Source organism: Podarcis bocagei (genome assembly GCF_964188305.1).
Source record: "Podarcis bocagei genome assembly, chromosome: 13".
Classification (NCBI taxonomy): Eukaryota; Metazoa; Chordata; class Lepidosauria; order Squamata; family Lacertidae; genus Podarcis; species Podarcis bocagei.
This window is the reverse complement of record NC_138138.1, coordinates 28,976,216-29,002,042: the sequence shown is the minus strand read 5'-3', so window position 1 is coordinate 29,002,042 and position 25,827 is coordinate 28,976,216. Positions and strand designations below refer to the sequence as shown.

Sequence of the window (25,827 nt, the reverse complement as noted above, 5' to 3'; positions counted from 1 at the left end):
CTCCAGGAGGTATCCCCCAACTTCCCTGGGCAATGTATACATTCTATTCCCGTACACAAATCTTCCCAATATTTAACCTAAATCCTCCATCCCTGAATCTTCAGGCACTGACAGCAACCTGCTCTTCTTCCAAGAAATGTGCAACAACATCCTTGCAACCTTCTCAAAGGATGGGAGTTAAGTGTCTTGACTGAGGCACCCCTCGCCAACACCTGGAACCAGACCACTTCCTATACATCTTTCCTAAATAGTTTTTATCTAGCAGGATAGCTGTATTCCACACTGCTGTGCTCCACTCCACCAGGCTTCAGTTATGCCCACTATATCTCATATGCTCTTGTCTGCAACTAAGCACTCCTATCTCCTCCTGGCCCATCTTGGTTCAGAAGTGTCTGGTAGACCCTTCTGGTGCCCTGAAGATGTTCTACCATTATTCCCCATTGGCCATATTAGCTGGGGCTGAGAGCTGTTGTCCAAAACATGTGGTAACCCTGGCTGGGGAAGGTTGTTCCATTATCAGCATAAATAAGGGATGGAAGCTGTGGCCCTCCAGAGATTGGCCAAGCTGGCTGATGCGGAAGAGAGTTAAGTCTAACACCAGAAGGCCCCTGGCATAACCTCACCTGTGTACACAGACAGACTGATAGCAGGTCCACTGAGATATTGCGTCCAGTGCTTTTGTTAAGACAGTTTTTGCACACAGATGGACTGGGGAAGGGGGCCCTGCTTTCTGTCCAGAAAGTAAAACCCCACTTTAACTACAGGCGCCCTGGAAACCCGTTATTGGAGGGCGGGGAAGAGAGATTGCCTTCTCCACAGTAGACATTACTTGTCTGTCAACACAACTAATTAATATTACCACCTGGAATGCTAAGCAAAGCCACAAAGAAACCCACCACCCACCTGTTCATCAAGGCCAGATTCCGGTGTGGAACATCGTGTGTCCTCACTGGACAGATGCCGCATGGAGTCCCGGGACAGAGGGGTGTGGGGACCAGAGAACATGTCTGGGCTGATGGGGCTGCGTGGCGAGTGGGTGTGGGAGACATCAGAATGCGCGTAGCAGTTGCCAACATCGGGTGATGCTGGTTGCGGGGTCGAGGGGTTCCCCAGCTGCGGCGTTGTCCGTCCGTCTGTGGATCTGTAAGACCTGGAATGACGACAATGCATTTCTTTTCCCCCCTCTGCTTTAAAAAGGAAGGTGCCAGCATCACATGTTGAAAGCCACGTGTTCCCAATGGCTTACATTCGAAAGGCCACCAGAACCCACCCAATAGTATGCCCTCCCACCTCACTCAATCCAGATTAGTTTCAAGCAGAGCACAGCTGCAGTGCTGGGAAAGGGCCAGGAGAGCAGGTAGATGAAGACAAGCCCCTTCTTCTCCAAGTCTGACACGCCCTTCCTCAATTGCTGCCACCTCTCCTCTCTCATACCCTGACAGATCCCTGCCTTCACCCTCAGGTCTCCAGCTCCCTCAAAGGGCTCTGCCCTTTCTCCCCTGCTGTCCCATCAGAACAGCCTTCAAATCCCTCCTACAACCCGCTGCCTCTGGCACAATTCCTTCGTCTTCAGATTCTCCTCCAGAAGTGAGGCACCTGCAGTCGGGGAGTCTAATGAGGCCCTTTGGTCTGCTGGGCTGTTTGTGCCAAGCCACACAGATCTGTCCGTCATCCGGTGTCAGGTACAGGGACAGGTTTGGTGCTGCAGCTTCAAACGCAACACCAAATGCAAGCCGCGATGGAACAATCCCTTGGGAGACGCAGGTTAAATGCAGCACTGTTTGAATTTGGTACTTTTCGCTACTGTGCTGCTTCCAAAAGCAGTGCAACAGAAACACACCAAATCCAAAAGCAAAAGTTCCTGATTCTTCCTTTGCAGTTGTGGCTTAAATTCAAGTTGTGGCTGTACAAGGATCAGGAGCTAAGCAAATTCCCAATTCAAACAGTCTTGTCCACCTGGAGCAAGAGTCCCGCAGAAGATTGACACCTTCCAGCTCCGGCGAGATCCATTTCCTCACCCCTGCCCTACTGTGCCCAAACCCAAGCTAATTTAACTGTAATGAAACACCTGTCCTGTCCGCCCCCCGTCTAGCCATGCTGCAGTCTGCCTCCCTCATCTTTCTACTGTATTCCTTGTGTTGAAGTCCACATTGTAACCTCCTGCACACTTCTACGTTGTTAAATGCCACAAGCCATGCATGCCTGTAAAAGTGCAAAACTCGCAGAGCTGTTGTGCCGCCAATCCCAGGCAAATAATGTTAGTTGCCAGTGCCTGTTAATAACCTAGGTGCCATGTTCTAGGCCAGGAAAGAGGAGGTTGTGACCTTCCAAATATTGTTGGATCCAAACTCCCATCAGCCCCAGTCAGGATGGTCCATTAAATGGTCTGGGATGATGGGAGCTGGAGTCTTAAAAACCTCTAAAGGGCTGCAGGTTCCTCAACCAGGCTCTGAATGAACCACAGTTCCTGAAGGCAGCCCCTCTTTCTAGCCTCAGACCATTGGTGCCTTATATCTTCTTCCCACAAGCAAATACCAGAACACCGCCACACTCAAGACAGACACCGTCTGTGTGGCAATACAGAGGAACACTGAAAGTAAGTTGCCCACCACCACGGCATTTGGGCTTGTAGAATCACAGAACTGCAGAGTTGGAAGAGAGGGTCATCTGGTCCAACCCCCTAAAGAGCTAAACTCTGCAAATTCACAATGAAAAGAATAAGCCATGTACTCAAAACCTTACAGGGTGATTACTGGAACCAAGTTATGTAGAGGGGTAGTTCAGATTTTGCTTCCAAATTGTGGTTTGTAATTAGGTGCCCAAGCCTAGGGCTCAGGCACTCTGTCCTTCCTTTTGGGTGTGGCAGTTCCCCTTCTCATTTCCTCGTTTGAGACAAACCATAGATTTGTTTTGTTCAAATGGGCAAGATACAGTTAAACATTCTTCTGCAAACAAGGACTGGTTATCAGGATCAAATCCTGGTTTCCAAAGCAAGTTGCGGTTCGAATGGAATGGTAAACAATGGCTAGTGTCCAATCAGGGTAGGAGTGACCTGCACACAACCCAGAGGTTGCACTCACAACTGAGCCACCTCAGATTGTTTCAGCCCCTGTCCTGTTTCCTTCCTGTCTGCTGGCTAGCATTGTGGGTGTTGTCTTTGACCTGTCAAGTTCTAAAAGGCCTTTGAGTACTGCTGGCATTCTCCTTTACTGGAGGCTAGCCAACTCTGAGCATCTGCTGGAACCCACAATCACAGAATCGAAGAGTTGGAAGGGACCCTGAGGGTTGTCTAGTCCAACCCCTCACAATGGAGGATTCTCAACTCAAGCATCCATGAGAGATGGTCATCCAGCCTCTGCTCAGAAACCTCCAAGGAAGGAGAACCCACCAGCTTCCAAGGCAGTCTGCTCCACTGTCAGAACAGCTCTTACTTTCAGAAAGTTCTTCCTGGTGTTTCAATCTCAGATTCTAGGCTGCAGAGAAGGAGAAAACAAGCTTGCTCCATCCTCCCCCATGACAGCCTTTTAGATATTTGGAGGTATTTCTAGGCACTGTGGTGCTGAAACAGCAGCTAGCCTTACCTGCTGCCCCGCCGCTGAGGCGGCACAGTTGTGCTCCAAAGCCACCTTGCCCGTTCTGACTCCTCACACTTGGCGTGGAGAGTGGCAAAGGCTGAGTCAGACAGATCCTCTATCTGGAAGAGAAATCATGTGAGGTTAGCACTGAGATAGTCTCCAAAGCCTCTCTGGTTTCAATGAAGGAGGCTGTACAAAACACCACCTGGCACACCATAAAGGTGTCCAGGCACAGCAGCTGTTCTCTGCTCTTCCACCCTTAATTTTCTATTCATGAGCAGCTGGAAGGGACAATTCAGACAATCCCACTCGTTTCTGTGAGCACACATTTGAGGCAAGAGAAGTTGGGCGAGGGCTCATTTGTTGCAATTCAAAACTCACTTTGCCCATGCAACAAGCTTTGATCAGTTTGATCAGGAAACAGTCATACACAGCAAGACCCCATTTTAGGAGGTGATGAGCTTTGCTGCAGCAGAAAGACCCTCCTCCAGTTCTGAAAACTGATTTAGGTCTCTCAGGTGTGCTTTTTATCCGTATCCTGGCAGTGAGAGGCTGGAACGGCCTTCTTGCAATGAGCACCAGTATTCTACCTGGGACGGTACTTATATAGGGCAAGGAGCACAGTAAGTTTTAATTTATTTAATTTGGAATGAAAGAGTGAATGAATGATACCCCCCCTCTACTCAGTTATTCCACATACCAAACCCAAACTTCAGAAAGCTGCTGTTTTCAATTGTCAGACAACTTTTGGAAATGAAACAAAATTTTCATCCAAAGGTGGTCAGATTCCATATATGAAATGTCTTTACAACATACGTCCTTGTTCGCTTATGTTGCAGGGAACAGGGAACAGGAGATGGAGAGAAGTCTGCAGCTGGAGTCCAGAACATTTAAAATGTTTTGGGCTCCAATATTTCTCTGCGCCTGGATGCTCTCCCCTTCCCTGGTATTTGGTGCCTTCCCATTTTTCTCTTTTTAAATATTGTATTGAGTTAATTCATTTGGATTGTTGGTTTTTATTTTGGCAAAGAGCAGAATGCAGTGGCGAAATCAGAGAATAAATGAGGGGGCAATTTTAATTTTTTGCCGCAGACAAAAGGTATGTCCTCACTGCATGAATATTCTCAAACACTTCTTCATCAGGCAGAGAGACCTGGGAGGCATTGGGCTTTATCTTGTTCCTTCCCTATAACAGGAGTTAAGATTTTCCCTCATCTTCTCCAGGAATCAGGCTGTACATGCAAGGAACTTGGAAGACAAGAGGCTGAGTTCCTAAAGTAACTGACAACCACAAAATGCCATCACATGGTTTTTAAAAACCAGCTGCTATTCAGTAAAGAAAGCCTGCATGATACAGGCCTCACATGACTAGACCTAGAAGAGGTCAGATATCCTGAAGAATGTTCAGTTTCTTAGGATGAGGTTAAATATGCACCACCTGGGGGCAAAATCCCGCACGTGGGTAACTTTCCAACCATAAAACGATCACGCCATCTGCCAAACACAGTGTCATTGCATTAAGCAATGAACGCCTAAGCTGACGGCTAAGAGAGCTGCGCTGCCTGTTCAGTTCCTTCCAGACTCTACAAAGGCATATTAAATAAATCACACTGTAGGTTTTGCGGCTACATAAAAAGCCACTTCAAGGATGGCAGTCGAAGATTAAGGCAAGGCTTTCTCCTTGCAAGAAGGAATTGTTTGCCAACCCGCCAGTATTCACTGCATGCAGCATTGTTTTCATTCTGCTGCAGTTCATCTTTCGAAACAGTTACTTGTCTCACTCTCTGCTGTGGTGAAATTTATGTAGTTTATTACGTACGTTACACTGTCATTATGTTACTCCACCCCGTTCATTTCAGTGCAAAGAACACAAGGCAAACCAGGGGGGTGGGGAGGCAAGGCAAGTCAGACTAAACTGGCGGCTATGTAATTGGACTTTACCTAGTACTTCCGCCAAAAAAGCACCAGCCACCACAGAGGAGGTACAACTTGGCCTTATGTTCATATCAATGCAGCGAATGTCTAAGGCAGGTGCTCCCCCTTGCAGTGGATATTCGAAACTGAGAGACACACCGGTACTGAGCCGCCCAAGAAGAGAGCTCTGACTTAGGAGGAGCACTGTGTGCATTATGTGCTCGCTTTATGCCAGAAAGTCACCCACAGGACAGGTTTTGCCATGCTCCTTTGGTGGAAACTGCTTACACGGAATGCGGCCCTGGGCACAGAAGCTCCAGAGGGGCCTATTTATTTTATTACTTTATTTTGGTTAATCTATAACCAGTCTTTCATTAAAACCAATCCTAGAGTGGAATACAATAGGAAAATATGTAACACATAATGAAATATTGTGGGGGTGGGGAGGGAGAGAGAATCAACTGCACAGAGGCCAATGAGGAGAACCATTTGGATTACCTCTTCGTTGTCTTCATCGGGGTTCACCTTCAGGCCACCGATATCCACCACACGCCAGCTGCAACACAGGTCAGCAGAGAAGTCAGTCAACCGGAGAATGGGTGGCCATCCTCAATACTCTGGGCACTTTGTACAGCCAGGCAAGAAATATGGGGCTTTTTGGGACCACCGTCAATGTCCCCCCCCTTTCTCACGATGGGGAAAACCTAACTTTTGCACACTTGTGTCCTTGTGGGTCTAGGGCCCTTCCCTCCTGTGACCTGGAGGAGAGCAAGGGGGAAACGGCGTCCCTGCGCATACCTCGGCGTGAGGATTTCTTTGTACTGCAGTTTCTCTACGCGGGTCGTCGCAGCCACAGACATAGGGATGACAATGTTGTTAATATCGAAAGAGCTTTCGCCTCTCCTTCTCCGCGGCTGCTGCTGCTGCAAAACACAAAAAGAAAAATGCTCAGGGAAGGGGGAAGAGGAGGAGGAGGAGGAGGAGGAGGAGGAAGCACTTTCAAGAGCAGGGAGCTGCACGAAGCAAGTAAGGTGATGCCCCCTTTTCGGTGTTAACTCTGCCTAGTGATGGCGCAAGGCCAGGTGGCTGCCCAAAGAGAAGGAGTCTTGTCCCTCACCAAAAACACTCCAGGGTGGTTTGTTTTGTGCCACCAACCTTCAAACCAAGCCCCAGAGGCCATTTCCCTGTCAAGCTCATTCTATGGAGATTGTGCATCTTCTCATTTCCTTATTTAGTATACCTTCATCCAGGGAATTTGGGCTGCTGCCTTTAGATACCCACACACTCAAGTCTTCTCCACAATGGAGAATTATGTTGCCACTTGTGCGTTTCTCTCTCCCCAACTCAAGTTCAGGCGCCCATGCTTGTGAATCTGTTTTACCCAACTGCAAGGATCCTAGGATCAATTGGTTTAAATATTCAAGGCGGGGGGGGGGGGAATGAGAGGTCATTAAGAGTCAGCAACCCCAGAAAGCTCAGAGCTCCTGATTCCTGCCTTTTCTCACCCCAGTGTATGTCACCCTGTGAGGCAATAGCACAGCTGCCATCGCCGCCAGCCCAAGAAATTCACAGCCACAAAATGACCCACAAGGAAGGGCATTTGGTCGGAATACATTGGAATTCCTTGCATGTGCAGAAAGCATTAACAGCCCTGCAGTGATTTCTGAAAGCTGACCGACTAAGGCAGCAGAGTGGCGCCTTACTACACTTGGAAGAGCGAGCATGTAGCAGAGGGAAGGTGGGTGGAGGAGGGAGTAGTTGCTGTACCTCTCAACTACCTCTCAAGCAAAGACAATCCCATGGGAAGGATTACCTGGGCCTACTGTTGTTAAGTGTTAACACAGAGAGAATTATTACACCCTTTCCAATCTCTAGAATTCTTTTTGCCTGTCTCATAGCACTGTGCACAGGACATTATCAAAGTTCTGGGGGTGTTTGAGAATAAATTCTGCCAGCAGAAGGCATGGGGAATCTTTGACTCTCCAACTCCCAAGGCCAAGACTATCAGTCATGTTAGCTGCCTGAAGCGAGAGACCAAGAACATCTGAACTGGTTCCCCATCCATGACTCAAGAGAGAGAGAGGGATTATTGATTTGGGGGAGGGAAGCCTTTTTAGCCTTTCTGAACTTTCTGATTGGGTACCTGCCAGGCACAGGGCCACGCCCATTTCAGTCTTTCTCAACGACTAAAGCGCAGAGATGCAACCAAGCCTGAACACCGTGCGCTTCTAAAAATGCCTACCCTCCTCCAAGCACAAGTCGCCCTCTCCTTGAATCCCAACATTTGTGAATGTTCTCAGACACGTCTTCCTGAATATCCATAGCAACAAAGGGCTTTTTAGGTATTCAGCACATCTCACCCTCACCAGCTTTATGCATTATCTTAGCAGCACATGCCTTGCACACCTGGGGGTGCCGCTTCTTCCCTGAGACGCCACTGCGAGCTTCAAAAAACATTTTCCGTGCACTAATGTGTGCTTTAAAAAAAAAAAAGCAAGAAAAATTATCTTTTTTTTACAGCAAAGGCATATAGGGAGGCATTCCTGGCAGCTTCCCCACAGTTCCCACTCTTCCCTAGCTTCATTCCTAAACAGCTTTCCAAAGTACTGGCATGGCTTGCTGTGTGTGCCCCCTCTGCACTTCAGCTGTTTTTCAGGGGGGTTGACCAGGATTCCAAGACCCCACCACCACCGCCCCACGCACAGAATTTCAAGGCCTGTTCTATTGCCGCTGGGTTATTTTATCCTCTTCACTTAAGAGCTGAGAATCTACAGCTTTTCCTGCTTCCCTGTCCCTAAAGACACGGGGCAGACCGCAGTCTGTTCGGATCTTATCTCAGAATCGCAACAATCCAAGGAGTGGTTATCTTGCCCAAAAGCCATCTAGAAAAGGGTCATGGCTATACCAGGAAACTAGAACCCAAGTCTTTGTAGATTTTTTTTTTATAAAAAAAACCCTTCCACATTTGTACCCAAGCCCTTGGGATGGGACAGATTATAGACAAGCAAAACCAAACAAAAACAAATAGCTGCCACAATTTACCATCGTCTCAATGCTCTCCTTCCCACCCTCAGTGTGAAAAAAGGTGGATGAAACCTGAATACAAACATCTACTGTTGTTAAAACTACCCTTTAATCACAAGATGATTGAGGCGAGGTGATTAGTTGGGAGGGGTGCTGCTGCATAATCTAGGGTATTTAACTGGCCTCATTATAGCCCTGTAATGTAGGAGAATAGGATTGTTACACACAGAGAAATCCTGGCACTGATTGGCTTAAGCCAAAGTCACTGGATGTACATCAGTGGGCCCCTCTGTTATTTAGGCACCTGAAAGGTCCAATGAAGTATGAAGTAGTAAGAGCCAATCAGGGAGGAGGTACAAACTTCTCAATGGGTTCAGTAGCCTCCCTCTTGTATCTCTTTTTAATCCCCTCTCCTCATTTTTTTTTAAGGGGTGGTATAAAATCCCAAATAGCATGATCATGTGGCAACATGTGAAATGGAAGACTCTGCTCTTCTTACTGAATGAGTTAGAATGAACAAATTTATTTAATACCTCTGGCTTATTTAGATTTTTACATCGTGGCCTTCCTCGAGGGCCTTGTTTTTAGTACTGGATTTGGTTTTTTTTTAAACAGTTCAACAGATACTGAGGTTTCCTTGCATGAAGTTCTTCTGCTCTTAGTCCAACAGGATCAACTTTCCATTCTCCTGTGCGGCTGCCTCAAGGCACAAGCACCTCCCTCGTGGATAGAGTAGCAACGGCACATCCAAAAACCCTTTGAAAAGGGGGCGCCCTCCCCTCATTCGTGAGCCCAAGCCTCACCAGTCTTAGAACCCCACCCCTTTTGCTAAAGTGCCTTCCATCGTCTGCTGCAGACTCAACACCATTTCTTGAACACAGCCTATGTCTATTCTGCTGCACTTATCAACTTCACTCCGGAAACTGATGCCTGAGCAACCAGACTGACTTGGCCCAACAGCTGGCCCCAGGCTCCAAAACCTAAGTGGGAGACTGAACCTCAGGCCTATCCCTCGTAAGAGTAAGGAGTTCAAGCAGGGAGAACCACAAAACCCACCTTTCGTGTGAAAACTCTGGAACAAAAGCTTAGCTCCCATGCCATACAAGCAGGGAATGTGTCCATCCCTCTCTATGAAGATGCTGCTGAACTACAACATCCTTGATCACTGACTATGTTGGCTGGGTCTGAAGGGAGTTGGGAGTCTAGTAGCACTGGGAGGGACACTCATTTCCCAACCCCTGGGGCCCTGCTGCAGCTCAGCCAGAAAGCCAGCCAAGAAATTGCAACTGAAACAGCACATACTACTTCCCTGTTTACCCTGACTCAGGCTTCCCTCCCCTTCCTTTGTCGATTCCTCTCTGTCAAATTCAGCTGGAAGGTCCTTTGGGGCAGGCACCTCTCCTCTTACACCAGGAATAGGCAGACTCGGCCCTCCAGATGTGGTCCCATCATCCCTGACCACTGGTCCTGTTAGGTGGGGGTGATGGGAGTTGTAGTCCCAAAACATCTGGAGGGCCGAGTTTGCCTATGCCTGTCTTACACTCTGCAAAGTGCATTGCTTAGTAAAGGGGCAAGTATCACAATGATGACCACAAGGCTTTGCTTTAATGCACTATGATGGGGGACGGACTCCTGGGAGGTACTTACAGATGCACTGGAGGCTCCCAGCGAGCTCGTGCTGGCAGAAGGGATGGAGTTTTCCGAGGAGGTGGACAGCTGCCGCACAATGGGGCTGTGGGCCACGGAGGCCATGTTGCTGGAGAGGTAGCTCGGGCCTCCGATATCTGCATGGTGCTTCAATACTGTGCGGGAAGGAAGCACAAAGAGAGGAGGAGGAGAGGAGGAGGTGAATCAAACAGTGCCTTTTATCATCACCATCATTGCAAAGCTTTGCAGCAACCTGTAATCAAGCAATCCGTACCAAAAGGAACCAGAGAGCACACTAGAGAGAAAAAGAGAAGAAACTCATTGGGCAGGACTTACTTCCCTGAAGGAGGAAGTTTTAATGACTTCCGCCTTTTTTTAAAAAAAAAAAGTGCACAAGAAGACAGACTGCAGCATCTGACACTATGTGCCCCCTTTAATTCCCCAGAAGCAGCAAGCACCCTTCTCCGAAGCTGGAGGGGAGGACGAGAACAGGAATGCGAAACCCAAGCTCTCCCCGGAAAGACCTGGCTGTGGCCAGCCTACCTTCGCTTCTCTCGGAGGAGCTGTCCCGCAATCGCTTTTTCTCATGAACTGGAGTCAGGATAAGCGAGCGCTCTGGCGCTCTCTCGGCCTTGGGGGCAGCCCTTAGATCGCCTAAGGGCTGCCTGTGTGCCTTGTCTGGCTCGGTTTTGTGATGCGAGCAAGCTGAGGAGTGGAACAGAAAGAGAGCCATGAAAACGCCCTGCTTTCACCTCTCTCTCCTGGCCCGCAGGGCGCAGCCGACACACACACACAAAAAGAGGCGGGCGGGTGCCCTGCTGCACAGCTCCAGACAAGACCCCAGGAGCTCACACCAAGCATTGCAGCTGGAAGAGGACAGGAGGCGCTCTTTGCAGAAATTCCCCCCAAGCCAGCAGCTGAGTGACGACCCAAACAGGTCGATTCTTTCCCCGTGATGCAGCCTAGTTCGTCTTGCGGGGGCACAGTGCAAACGCAGCTGCACTGCTCATAGCTGCCTGTCTCGACCCGTTCAAGGGAAGGAAGAGAGGCAGGGTGCTTTTCAGCCAGCGTGTTCGGTGTGGCTGCAGTGCTGGAGGAGCAGGAGGGTGGGCGGGCAGAGGGGAAGGTGAGCATCCACTGAAAGAAAAGGAGATTTGCAAGCCTAGCTACACAGTGCAGACCAATGTCCTTAGACACACCCAAGCCTTACAATGGCTTTGAAAGACCCAGCAGCTTCCATTCTTGAGAGCTCATTTGTGGCCCACATTTTTGGAACTGTTTACTAACAGATGCAGGAGAACTTGAGGCCCTCCCATTTGTCGCAGGACTCCAGCACCCGCCACCCCCAGCCAGCACGGTTTATGGGCCGGGATGATGGGAGTCAGGAGTCCAGCATCATTCGGATTCCATCCCCAGGCCTACCAGATGTATTCGTTAGTGGGTCTGAAAAGGCAGTCGCAGTTGGCATTGCATGACCATAGCAAAACATTCTGGCAAATCAAGAACAGGGCTGTGCATCCTCCTTGATTTTAAGCAATGACCTACCTTTTCAACTGAATCACCTATGCACAACGCTCCCGGTGCTCCGACGGGATCATCCAAACAAAAAGGGTGGAAGGGGTATGCACACACTCTGTCCTGGTACACTCAGGGGCATGCAGCCATGACTTAATCATCATTGTGGCGTATGAAAGATCAAGGGTGTGTGTAAGCATGTGCAAAGCGACTTTCCCATTGGCCAACCATGACCAGCACACCCAGACTCCAGCACACATGTGGGGTTCGGGCAAAGGTTGTTCCAGGTCAGGCAGCTCAAGACCAAGCACACCCTCAAAGACCTGCTCTGCTCCTCGTAGAACATAGGCTCTGTCTGCTGAAGGGATCCAATGCTTCCTATTGCCATTGAAAAGGAGCAGAATGAAGGCCTCTGCTTGACAGCTGTGGCAAGTTAGAATATGCAAAGGATCAGATCAGGAATGAGGAACCTGCAACATTCCAAGTGCATCTGGACTACAACTCCCATCATCCCTGACTGCAAGTCAAACGAGCTAGAGCTAATGGGAGCTGGGAATCCAACACCTGGAGGGCCACAAATTCCCCACTCTTAGTGCAAGCGGAATAACCATTTGGCTCAGAATGAAGAGAGGCCCTTGCATCTTTTGAGACGTGCCATTTCTTTCCAATCACCTTCCACTGTGCCATGTGGCTCTTCAAGAACTGCTGCATTTTTAATCTCTTCAGCACTTCATAAACTTGACCGTGGTTACTGTCTCAGCCACCCTGTCGTCTTCCTAGCAACCCACTGAGGTTAAACTCCCTGTTCCTTACTGAGGGCCAGGGGCTTCCACAGGGCCAGGCAAGGGAGCCCATAGCAGGCAATGGGACTGGAAACCAAACGGCAAAAGTTGAAAGCTTCTCTGTCCCACGGACTGCAACTCTATGCTTTGTTGTCCCATGGCCTTAGTGCTGACTGCACACCTGAAAAAGTCTTTTAAAGTTGGTATTTAATATTTAAAAATTGTATTCTGAAGTCTCTTCTCTACAGCTGTACTGCATTGCAAAATGCTTTGTCAACCTTTGTCAACTACACCAGCTGCACTGGCTCCCGGTGGAGTACAGGATCAGGTTTAAGGTGCTGGTTTTAACCTTTAAAGCCCTATACGGCCTAGGACCCTCGTACCTACGGGACCGCCTCTCCTGGTATGCCCCACAGAGAAACTTACGGTCTTCAAATAAAAACATCTTGAAGGTCCCAGGCCACAGAGAAGTTAGGCTGGCCTCAACTAGAGCCAGGGCTTTTTCGGCTGTGGCTCTGATCTGGTGGAACACTCTGTCACAAGAGACCAGGGCCCTGCGGGACTTGACATCTTTCCGCAGGGCCTGCAAGACAGAGCTGTTCCACCAGGCCTTTGGCCAGGGCACAGCCTGACTCCCTCCCTCTGCAATCTTCATGGAGCTCTGGCCCAATGGTTGCCAGTGGCCTGAATTAATTAAGTTTATAATGAATGATTTTAGAGTGTTGTTTATGCTATACTTTTATACTGTTTTATTGTTGTTAGCCGCCCTGAGCCCGGCTTCGGCTGGGGAGGGCGGGATATAAATAAAATTTATTATTATTATTATTATTATTACTAAAAAAACACCCACATACTAAGGCTACACAGCCAGCCACTAGTAAAGCTAATGTGAAACTGGACACATTGCTAAAGGCTGATTACTGAGAAAGAGAGATATTTTTTCGGGGGTGGGGGAGGCCTGCCTTGGAATTATGTCCTCTAATATGGAAGCCCAGCCCAAATTCAGAAATGTGGGGAGCCTGCCTGCTGATTGTTTAGGGAAAGGGAAAGTAGTTTGCACATGCTCAAAGGCACTCCCTTGTTTTCTATTTCACACATTCCCGGGCTGCCCATGAAAACCAGTTCCAAGGCAGAGCCCTGGGTTCACACGAAGCCATGCATGCAGCTCACTCTGCTGTGGGACACAAGCAGGACCCATTTGGGTAGTTCTTGCCAACGCACATCAATCAACAAGAGGACACTTACTGGCTGCGGCTAAGAAGGTGTTAACCAGCTTGTGGCGGTCCTTGCGCACGGAGTCAGGTAAACTGGCGGGAGGCATGGAGGGCCGGTGCTTCAGCGTGAGCCTTTTGGGAGGCTTGATCTTCTCGCAGGGCTTGTTCTGCAGCTCAGATTTCAACATGCTCTGGAAATGCAAGCTCATTGGTACATCTGCGGGAGAAAACAAGAGGGGAAGGCATTGCTACATGCTTGCATGTCATAAAAGGCATCCTTGTTGAATGTCGAAGAGATCACAAATCACAGTCGTAGGTTAGGGAGGGACCCTGAGCATCATCTAGTCCAACCCCCTGCAATGCAGGCATCTCAACACGTGGTCCCCCATCCAATCTGAAACCATACCAGACCCTGCTTAGCTTTGCAAAAGTGCTAGCGATTTTTTTTATCACGGAAGCATCATCACGTACATTTGGTGGCTCACAGGAGACTGTAAAAAGAACTAGTAGTGCACATGGCTTCCAAAAAGTGGAACAGGTAACTTCATGCCATCTCAATGCTACCACCACTCCCTATAGAGATGACATTTCTGCCCTGGCCAGAGGCAGCTTGAAATTCCTTCAAATAAGAGAACACCAGACTGCTCAAAAGAAAACCACGAACATGTTAATGGAGAAGAGCAGGGGTAAACAGGATCATGGGTATCTCACTGGCTGTGTCAGGAAGGGGCGCATGCTGCCTCAATCTAAAGACGGCCCCAATTTAAAGCTTCTGTGTGTTCCGTGGATGCCAAAAACAATCCCTTCCAAGTTCTGCACCAAGCAATCAAGATTAAGGGCGCTTGTAGAGTTCATGTGCAAAACCTATGCTGCTTCCAGCATACAGTGAGCCATGGGGAGTGCACATATGGAAGATGAAGGGGAAAGCAAGCTGGGTATTGGAAATAGGCTACGGGGGAATAAGGCAGTGTCTGTAGCAGCCAGCTCCCTCCCTCTGTTTGCAGACAACCAGCATTGCCCCTGCACTTCCCAAAAGCCAGAAGCAAAAAAATAAATAAATTTAAAAATCCAACAATCTGTACATCACACTTAATCACAGTCATCTCAAAGAGGTGTAATGAAACTAAAACAGTAACTTCATAATTCAATTAAAAAGGCCTGCTTGAAAAATAAAAAGGGCTGCTTCAGACACAACCAGATGCAGAACTTCAGCTCACTCAAAAATCAAAACATTGAAAGTAAAGTGGAAAGGTGACATTTCGCGATACAAGTTGGGGTTCAAGAACAAGAAGGGGAGTTTGCAGTGCCTGCTGAGCTACCAACGTCTACCTCTTAAGACGCTCACAAAGGGCTTGGTCCACATTAGACACTGACAGCCCCCCTTTTATCTTCTGTATTATCTGCAGAAGGTATCTGACTGACGTGACCTGCAGCAGCCAGATTTATAACTGTGGCTTCACTCCAATGCTATGCCAACTATATTGGCTACCTTTCATATTTTCTGGGCCTAATTCAAGGTACCAGCTCATAATCTATACAGCCTGCATCAGCCTTCACAAACTCAGTGCTCTTCAAATGTTTTGGTTCTTCAAGTGGGCTGTCGGATAAGGGATGCTGCACTGCTTTCATTTATGATTGAGTGTTTGCATATTTCATGTGATTTTATTGCTGTGCTTGTAAGTTCTGGGCAAGAAACAAATGGCAAGTGTGTGTGTGTCTTCAAAACTTGCCCTACTTCTGGCTAGGAGGCAGAGCGCCTGCCTAGAGTAGTGGCTCTCAGAGCACAAGGAAGGCCTCTCTAGTCTCAAACTCCTCTATGATTTCCATCCCGCAATCTGTTTCATATGGTAAGGAGCAACAGGAGCGCTAAGCCAGACAATGAGATCACTCACCAGCTGATAGGGGCAATGATCTCAAACGCTTGAGACATGTGGCCATCTTACGGTGCCACTGAGTGATGCTCTATCCCTGTGTTACTACTGCTTCAATCTGCTTGCACCCTGCAGATGCTGACGGACTCCAACTCACATCAGCCCCAGTCAGCATGGTCTAGAATGATGGGAGCTATAGTCCGAAAACATCTGCTGGCTACCCCTTGCTCCTAAGTGAGTAGGAATGACTGCTGCAAGCTGAATTTACTTATTTTGGAAGGAGTTGTGTCATAAGACAGTTTTTCAACCCCTCTGACCCTTGATACAGGGAGCCTGATGGAGGACCCCTGTATATATTTGCATAGATACCATGAAATACAAAGAAAGGGAATTTCATAGATTCATAGAATTGTAGTGTTGGAAGGGACCCTGAGGGTCATCCATTCCAACCCCCTGCAATGCAGGAATATGCAGTTGGCCCATTCAGGGATCAAACCTGCAATCTCAGTGTTACCAGCACCACGCTCTAACCAACTGAGCTATCCAGGCTTTCCAAGTAGCACGCAGTCCCTCCTCAGGACCCAGCAGAGAAGGCTGAAGCAGAGGCTGCTAGTCTGGCACAGAGGTCAAGGGCAGAGGCTTAAGGGAGAAAGGCCAGTTGGGCAACGAGACAGCAGGTGAAGAAAGGGTGTGAGTTGGAGATATTAATAGAAAGACGCTTAGGTGCCAGGATGAAGGGGGGGGGGGGAGAGAGAAACCACACAGAGCAAGTGTATCCATAACAAGCTGGCAATTACGGCTGTGCGCTGAGAAACAAGGGGAGGGGGCAAGATGCAAGCTGTTGGATATACAGGTATCCAAGGGTTTTGCACTGCGGGGGTGCAAGGATTTTATGAATAGGTACAAGCAAGCGCATTGCTGATTAAGTCAAGTAATTCTCTCTGATCTGCCAAGCCCAGCTGAAAACGCAACCGTCTAAGTTTACTCTTCCTCAAGCTCCCTGCTGCACTGCCAGCCAGCATCTGAATGCGCCAAAACGGCATCGTGACCTGCCGACAGAGGGAGAGAAAGGGAGAACAGACAAGTTCCTCTCTATCTAGCCAAGTGCTTCTGAGCAGCAGCAGCAGGTCTCCCCAGGGCCCGCAGAGGGCGCTCTCCTAGCAGTTTTCAAAGCCCTGATTAACATCCCCTCTCACCAAGGTTGTTATGATGTTATTACGTCATCTGGAAATTTCCAGTCGGATACCAATTCATCCAGACGAGGGCAGAACCTCTGACGAACCGACACCGACTCGTACGGTGGGGTGAGAGAGCCCAGCGGAGGGAAGAGGGAAACAAGACGCCTGCTTTGCCTAACTGTTCAAATGATACCTACGGCTGCTCCAGCAGAGCATGCATGCCATGCAGCAAACTAGGTCAGGAATGCCCGGAAATCAGTGCCAAAGCAGCTCAGCACCGCGGGAGAGCCAAAATCACAAATGCCATTCCCTAGGCCTCTCCCATCCCAAAAAATAAAGGGGGGTTGTGCTCTGCAACCCAGGTGGCCTGCGTGCCTATCTGTTGGCTCAAAAGGACAGGCAAAAAACACACACACACACACACACAAACCCGTGACCCACTATCATCCATGGCACATCACAGCTTCCACTTTCAAGGGATCACAATACCAGGCAGAGCCAGCCAACCTCTTCTGGATATACAAAATGAATGCTTCTCTTGCAACCTGGATAGAGTTTCCCAAATTAAGCTGGAAGGAGGGTGAATTGGGGGGTAATCCCAATGTCGTCCTCTTTCCCCACTACCAACATTTAAATATGGCGCCCTTTTAACTGCACGTGGCTTGCTTACCATCTGGGAATGAAAGAACCGGGTGGATGCAGGAGTCCAGCTGAGAGAGGCGCTCCATCAAGGGGGCTTCGTACTGGATTTCCGGAGGCACTGAGCTCCGAGTGCCACAGAGGGCGCACAGGGGGTTCACGTCGCAGCTGCACCGCCCCATGCTGTTGCGATGGACCTGGGCACAAGACGGGGACGGGGGGAGACGGTCTTTTTATTTCATTTGTTATGCTTGTATCCCACCTGTCCTCCATTTGACACCCCCCACCCCCCGTTTCATCCTTGTGAGGTAGGCCAGCTAGTCGCTTCAAAGCCAAGCGGGGATTTGAACCCAGGTCTCTCGGGTCCTAGGCCAACGTTCTTAACCACTGTGCCACACTGGCTATTGGAATGTTTTCAGAAACAAGAGAGCCAAGCACCTGCTCATTTCATGCTCAGCACACACCCTAGATTATCCCTTAAGAGATGGCAGGGCCTAATCCAATCTCATCAATTCTGGTAAACTAAATTCATCAATTTCATCTCCAGGCACACTTTGGGCTTAGGAGACTCTCAAACTTTAAGGCAGGGCACCCTGGACCGCTGCTCTTTGCCTCTGTGAAGGACACCGAAGCCAGTTTAACCTGTCTAGTGAGTGATTCTAATTAAAGAACCATTGTTATGCAAGAGTATAGGAGGCTGTGTGAGAGGCTGCAACTCCAGACTACTTCACCACCACCAATCCTTAACTGGGGCGGGAGGATTGCTTCTCCTAAATCTCCATGACAACATCATGGACCCATATTAACAACTTTTCAAAGGTTTAACCTTTTTATTTCTTGTGTTTGTTAACAGTCCTTGAAAATACAGTACTTTCTCAAGGTAGCATAGACCATCTGATCAAATCAGTTTACAACATGTAACAAAGCCTTATTAAAATAGCAATACAAGAATGAAAGCAGAAAATAAGAAAGTCCTGGTTTTTATGCTCTTGCGGAAAGCCACCTTCACTCATTTCCTAGCATCAGGGAGCGAATAAAGGCAGGCATGAAGCATGCAGTCTCTATCTGGAGGAACAGTGAAAATTAGAGGGGCCCCATAAAATCAGTATAGGTCAGGAAATATGGTTTCAATATAGCTCCTTGTCCCGCTTTGCTGTAATGAGCAAACATAGAAAGCAGCACATACACGTGAGATCTGTTTAAAGTAGCAGTATTTGCAGAGTTCTTAAAATTCAAGGTGGGGTGCTTTTTAAAAAATAATCTGGATAAACTTGGTACTGAATTTTTATTTTATTTTTAGACATAGCCAAGCGAGCAGAAAGCCCCTCCTTGCCCATTTGACCAGTCATCAGGCCAAGACAGCAAAGGGCACTCTCTCCATTCCCATCCACCCACACCCTGCACCTAAGAAGGAAAAGCAATGAATGAGGAGGCCTTATCAGAGTCTCACTGCCACCACCAAGTTTGACAACCTTTGCTTTATCTACACATCACAGAGGCCCGGAGCACATACTTTACAACGAGATGGATACCGATATCAAAATGCAACATGGGCAAATTCTCGCATGGATCCATCCTGCATTCTTTTTTTGCTTCCTGCTGTCGTTCCTCTCCCCTGCCACTCCAAATCACCAAAACCAGATTCCCGCCAAGTGAAAGACAAGAGGTGACACACCCATCTTTTTCCACACTGACCTTTTTGGAGAGTGGCACCAGGCTGCTGGGTCGAACAAGCCGCCTCTTCTTGCAGCTGAGGACAGGGCGAGTGCGGGCTGCTACACAGGTTCCATCAGCCACTGAAGAAGCCACGTTTAGCCTCTGCTTTTTGCGCAACAACTCATCGGCGTCTGAGCTGTCTCCCTGAGCGTGCTCTGTCAAGCCTGGCTGTAGACTGCCCAAGAAGGGGAAAAAGCAGAGTGTTAGGTGTCTCTACCGCTTAACCACAACCCCGCTATGAGTGAAACGTTTCCAAATCCCTGTTGTTTTAAAACAGAAAGCAAATCCACGTAATGAGGAACTGAGACCCAGACTTTAATGTCCTAGGATAATATTCTGCTCTTGGCAAGCTAAGGTTCTCCAGCTCTGTCAGAAACGCAGGAAGGAGTCTCTTGCCAAGGCAGAGCACTGGGTCTCCTTAGCTCAACACTGCCCACCTCAGCCTTCCCCAACCTGGTGCCCGGCAGGTGGTACTGGGACTACAACTCCCACCAGCCCCAGTTAGCATGGCCACTAGTCAGGGTTTATGGGAATTGTAGTCCCAAAAAAGCACCTGTCGAGCACAAGATTGATAAAGGCTGGCCTACTAGGGTATGCTGAATTTTTCAACTTTCAAATTCCCCCAATGAGGGGTGCTAAAAAGTTGTAACATGACTTGGGAATTCAAAATGTATTTTTGTTAAAACAATATAATTTAGTTTTGCTTGGTAGTTAAAATGTGTGTAAAACTGCACAGAAATCATTAAAAATGATTGCCAAGAACTTGCAGTTATATTTGTTGTTGCTAACGACGACAACATAGCATTCTGTTTTCCAAAAGCAGTTTATGCGCTTCTTCATTGAGCATAGACTTACCAAGCTAAATGTTATCTGATCACAAAAAATAAAAGCAGATTTGAATTCCTCACACCCAAAAACATATTTGAAGACACTTCACTGAATAAAATTTGCAAGAATTAAGTTTCACCCCCTAAAATGACACTCCCTGCTGGCCTTCACTGACAGGCAGCAGATCTTCAGCCATTTCACAGCTTTACCTGGAGATGCTGGAGCCTCAACAATGTGGGTTTTGCATGCAAAATATGCCCTCTGCCACTTAGCCATGACCCTTCCCTTTGCCTCTCCTCTCCCACCTGCCCTTCCTACCTTCAACCTCTTGCTCTTTCCTCTGCAGAAGCCCACACTTCTCTCGCACACCCCTGCTGTGCTCCTCTTTCCTGCTATAGCTTTGACCCTCCTTGAGTCAAAGCTGTGCCTGGGGCAGCACTGTCCTCTTTCACAACAGAACCTTTCTCTCTCCCCCTCCCCAACTCCCTTCCATGCCAATCTTCCTCTCTAAGCCCTTAAGAATACCCTGGCTCCATTTGCTTGTCTCCAAAGTATTATACCTGGCCTGCATAGCATTTCTAAGAAAGGTATGAACTGGCACTGAACAAAAGCTGTAAACGTGGGCTGTGTTAATGTTTCTAGGAAAGGTACAGACTGGTGCTGGGAACAAATGCTATAAACTGTTCTATTTGGACCGTGCAACGTTTCTCGGAAAGGTATAAACCGGTGCGGAATAAATGCTACACACTTCAGGAAGATTTTGACTCACACACAAGCTGCAGTACATCAGGAGGCAAATTCATAACCGAGGATGCCCACTGAGGAGCATAAATGTTAGAGCATATATTATCATCTCAATTCCTCCCCTCCCTTTGGGGTTGGGGGATGCACTCTGCAAGAGCCTTACGTGTTAATAACTCCATTGACCGGTCTCGGCACTCCACAAGTTTTGGCAGGTAGGGACTCTGGGGTATTGCCAACGGATGAACAAAGGTTCTCTGACGAATGGGAGAGGCATGTGCCCTATGGGTAGAGAAGGAAAGGGGGGGGGGGAGGAAATGTGTCAAAAGTTGTACAATTCCAAAATAGTCAACATATCGTTTTTCTCCTGGTTCTCTTGACATGCCATGGCAGCAAAAATCACCCAGAGTTATTTGGCATTTAGATTATTGTCTTTGCAACTTCTGCATTTCTGCCTCTTAAACAACACAGAACATAACAGGCTGGAACACGGGCTGGTGACTTCAAAGCCCCACTGACTCAGGGATGCCCAATAAGAATTTCCTTCAACCTTTATAAATGCTCTTAAAAAGCGAAGGTTTTCTTTGGAACAAAAGGCAGCAAGGCAGGTTTGCCTGTTTTCAATGTCTAGCTTTCTATTATTCATCATGTGATCAGTCGCTTTCTTACAGAAGGTACCTTGCACAGCTGAGGGCATCTCAGAAGGTATCAATGCACACATCCCATGACATATCGCAACCCACCCTGCAATTTCCTAGGAAAAAAATGTAACCCTCTTGAAGCTGATCCTGAGATTGCACATCTCAGCTTAGAAGTAAAAGTGTGTTACTTTTCCTTTTATTTTCACACATTTTAAAAGATTCTTACGTAGGTAACAAGCACAAAGAATTTAAACCAGAGCTGGGGAACTTCCCTCCAGATATTGCTGGACATCACCTCTGACATTTGGCTAGGCTGATGAAAGCAGGTCCAACACCATATAGAGGACCACAGATTTAAATAAGGGTCAACAAGTCAACTCTGTATAAAGCAGCTCCTTATCCCTTTATATAGCTGTATTGCAGGCAGTAGTCCTCCAATTACTGGTGTGTGTGTGTGTGTGTGTGTGTGTGTGTGTGTGTATCTATACACACAGGCAGGGGGGCTCTTAATGAAATCCACCCTCCCAACTTATAATTTTTAGCTGAAGCATGCCTCCCCCTTAGACTCCTAAAACAGCAGACTGCGGGGTTGGGGGTGGCCCCTATCACCCGGTGATGTGAACATGAGTTGCTAGCAAGGATCTCAGAGGCATTTCAAGGGCCGGCCCACGTTTCTCCAGAGTGGAGAGCGGCACTGTCAGATTAAGAAAACTGTATATTACATCCAGCTCCACCGCCAAATACAGTCTGCAGTCTGCCCTGCATTTGTACTTAGCATTCTGTATTTTTGTGCGAATGACAACCTGCATGTTAATGGCCTGTGACCAGAAGCACACAATTAGCAACACCCCTTTGCCAATCACTGCTGTCCGCTCTAAGGAAAGAGGTGGACGGTTACCATCCTACAAACTGCCTGGGCAAATGTAGCTGAGAGGTCCTATCATAGCACCTGCCACCTTTTCCCAGGCTAGGAAATAAAAAGCCACCTTGTACTGGAGCTGAAATGTGGGTATATAAAAAAATATTTTCATCTGCTCTGATTAGCAAGGCCTCTTCGTGGCCTCAAGCAGAGGCGTCTCCCAGCTCTGCTACCCAAAATGCCAGGGAATGAACCTGGGGCCTGTATGCATGCCAAGCACATGCTCTCCCCACTGGACTATGGGCCATGCCACACACACCAGAGTGCTCCCCCCCCCACAATAAGTTCAGAGAGCGTAATTGTCACAGCATTTGCTTGCTTGCAAGTGCTATGAACTCCTATGCAGAATGGCTGGGAAGGTCTTGGGTTCCTGGGTCATTCACGTGCTTAAATGAAAGCACCTAGGAATCTTGACATTTCCGTCCGAAGACTGAACTGAAACACCTCTTGCATCTCTGAATCTGGGTCAGTCTAGGCCTGGCTAAGAGCAAGTTTGGAGCGTGCTGAAGAACTCTTGAGCCAACAGCTGAAAAGGTGGGATACAATTTCCCTGCCCATTCCTGGCGCCACATTGGTCCTATAAATGTGCTTCTGGCTCCAAGAGTTCGCTGCTTCTTTCTTGTCAATTGCACTGCCGTTTAAACTGCCTAGTTACACTAACACTGTAGATGGTTCTATCTACTGTTATATACCACTGGCTCTGCTGTGAATGTAAATATGGTTTTTAATGACCTCGTTTTTGCAGGAAGGAGAAACAGAAATTCTAAAACATTAAAACAAACAAATAGAAGTTTGATGCCTATGCCCTGGAATTTTGAAAACTGCCTCTGGCCCTGTGATGCAGTAAAATGTAACGCTGAGCTCACAATCATGCACAAATCCTGGGAAATGTGTGTGTCCAACTTCTTGTTGACACTGCGCAGCCACAAGTGGAAAGTATGAGTCACAGAAACACAGCCATTCACGCCCACTTGGAAATGGGTTATTATTCACTTGTTCGGAGCTATAAAATTCCAGAAAAGAGGAAGCTTTAGGGGATGGGGTGGAGAACCTCTGGCCCAGCAGTCAAGTGCAGCCCTACAGGCCCTCAGGCCTTTTGCTTCTCAGCTGGCTCTACTTTGCTGCTTTCAATGAGTGGTTCCACCTGACTGGAATGTGTCCTTAATGCCTCTTGATTAACTAGATCAGTGTTTCCCAAACCTGGGACTGCAGCTGTTTTTGGACTACAATTCCCATCATCCCTAACCACTGGTCCTGGCTAGCTAGGGATGATGGGAGTTGTAGTCCGAAAACAGCCAGAGACCCAAGTTTGGGAAACCCTGAACTAGATGGAGAATAGAGAGGGGTGCTTGGTTATCTGAGCAGAAACTGGCCTACTACTGTATGAAGGTAATATTTGCTGCTCTGCCCACATTTGCCTCTAGCATCACACGCCCCCCCCCCCCGGTTGCTCGGAAGGGAATGTGACCCCTGGACTGAAAAAGGTTCTTGATCCTTGCTTAAGGAAATGTGCCTACTCCTTGGAAAAGCTGGTTTCAGTCAACAATCTAACAGTGGGCAACGAAAGAAAAACGGAGACGGAACTTCCACAAAACATCAATGAAATTCTCAGGGCAGGTCTACCATCTGCACTACCTACAGAGTCTGAAGAAGGGGTGGGCCAACCTGTGGTTGGACTCCAGCCCCACAGGTCCCAGCCAGCATGGCCCAATGACAGGGATTATGGAAGTTGTAGTTTAGCCACGTATGGAAGGCCACAGCTTCCACAACCCTGGTTTTAAGAGGAAGGGAAAAATCATATCTGAAACTGAGAGTCTATTAGTGAACCCTGGAGATTTCTGGATTTTCTGATGTGCTTTGGGTTTGTTAGCTTTTGAACTTCCCTTCAAAACCTTCCCTGGAATTTCTTTTGCCTATGCCTTCAAAATCCCCAGAAATATGTACTGGTCTTTCCCACGTTTTGCAAGCAGTGAACGTATTCTGCATATGGAAATAGCTTCCATGCACAGATCTGTGGATAGGGAGAAGGTACTGAACAAGGAGCAGCAGACAGGGCAAAGTCACCTGGGAACATGCATGGAACCCAGTGGCTTCATGCTTCTCCCCATGTTGGAAGTCTGTGCTGCTCTGGGCTCAGCAAACTTGTACAGTGGTACCTCGGGTTAAGAACTTAATTCATTCTGGAGGTCTCCTCTTAACCTGAAACTGCTCTTAACCTGAAGCACCACTTTAGCTAATGGGGCCTCCCACTGCCGCTGCTGCACAATTTCTGTTCTCATCCTGAAGCAAAGTTCTTAACCTGAGGTAATATTTCTGGGTTAGTGGAGTCTGTAATCTAAAGCGTATGTAACCTGAAGCGTATGTAAACCGAGGTACCACTGTACCTGCAAAACTTTGGCTGCTCCTGCAGTTCTCTATATGGATACGCAAAGTATGCATATTGGTATTTTCCTGAATGCTGGGTCAAAACAACAGAGCAGGAGACAGACAGACAGACAGACAGACAGACAGACAGACACACACACACACACACACCCTACAGCCAAAGCCTGCCTACTTCTGTTTCTCTGCATGCAGGATAGTTTTTTCCCCTGCACAGTGTACAAACAAAGGATCTGTTAAAAGCAAAGAGAATGACTGAAGTAGACAGAGCAATATAATGCTAGCAGAGGAACAGGGGACTGGAAGGAGCAAGAGCCTGGCCAGCTCTTATAGCACCCTCAGCACTTACCAGTCTGTCAATCCCGGGCTCCGGCTTGACGTCAGCACTAAGAGTGTGGGATGAGTCACCTAATAAAGGGTCAGAGGGAGGCGCCTCACCAAGGAGTATCAGGCCCTGAAAGAGACAGGGAAGAGCAATTCAGTGGCATCTTTCTCAGGCGGCTTCTCCTTCACACAACTCCCAAGAAATTTCTTCTTTCCCCTTTCACTTTATCTGCAAAGCTTCTCAAGAGACATCAGTTCCTCCACTTTCTCCTAGCAGTCAACAGTCCCTTTTCCATTCTTGCACCAATTTGCACCTAAATGATGGAGAGCTTAAGGGATGAGAGCGAGGGAAGGAAAGCATCAAGGTGGGGTTTTTGTTTTGTTTAAGTTAGCTTAATTCTCCCAGAACAAGATTCTGCTTTTCATTCTCCTTTATTGTTCCGACACATGCTCTTTGTGATGCCTACAACAGCTGATGAAAAGGCAGCTTATGTAACACAGCCTTTGCTTTCCATTGTTTATCCAAAGTCAGCAGATTTGTCTCTCCAATAAGAAACCTTGATATTCCTTTTTGGGACGGAGAACTTCAGGGACAGGAGCAAAGTGGAATTGACATGCACACATCTTTTAAATCTGGATCTTCCATAAGACTTAGGACTTGAGCCTACATAGAGCTAAGATAGCGTCCAATGCATATTCTGCTACGGAAAGATTCCCTTGAAGCTTCTGCTGTGGCAGCCAAGGGAGAACTAAGCAAGGCGGCAGGAGCCACGCCCCCTTTGTGTGTGTATTTCCCCAAATGAGGCTCTGTGCCAGGACAGAACCTATAGGCATGCGAGTCCATAGAGAGGGCAAAAGAAGAGTTATATTATTATTCTACATTCCAGATTCCCAAACTACGGACAAGTATCAAAGAA

General features: G+C 47.9%; 1 protein-coding gene across 4 annotated transcripts in view; it reads right to left on the bottom strand.

Moving 5' to 3' along the window:
- Positions 1 to 25,827, bottom strand: part of KANSL1 (KAT8 regulatory NSL complex subunit 1) — a 152,170-nt gene that overhangs the window by 2,407 nt on the left and 123,936 nt on the right. For 2 of the 4 annotated variants that reach the window (XM_081167191.1, XM_081167190.1), the window contains 11 exons: positions 24,936 to 25,040; positions 20,811 to 20,926; positions 19,055 to 19,250; positions 17,391 to 17,556; positions 13,703 to 13,888; positions 10,704 to 10,865; positions 10,161 to 10,315; positions 6,288 to 6,415; positions 5,988 to 6,045; positions 3,582 to 3,694; positions 904 to 1,150 (listed from right to left, as the gene is read on the bottom strand). In XM_081167191.1, coding sequence (XP_081023317.1) covers positions 904 to 1,150; positions 3,582 to 3,694; positions 5,988 to 6,045; positions 6,288 to 6,415; positions 10,161 to 10,315; positions 10,704 to 10,865; positions 13,703 to 13,888; positions 17,391 to 17,556; positions 19,055 to 19,250; positions 20,811 to 20,926; positions 24,936 to 25,040 — 1,632 coding nt within the window. The remainder of the gene's footprint in view (positions 1 to 903; positions 1,151 to 3,581; positions 3,695 to 5,987; positions 6,046 to 6,287; positions 6,416 to 10,160; positions 10,316 to 10,703; positions 10,866 to 13,702; positions 13,889 to 17,390; positions 17,557 to 19,054; positions 19,251 to 20,810; positions 20,927 to 24,935; positions 25,041 to 25,827) is intronic. The other 2 variants (XM_081167192.1, XM_081167193.1) reach the window with 2 other exon arrangements.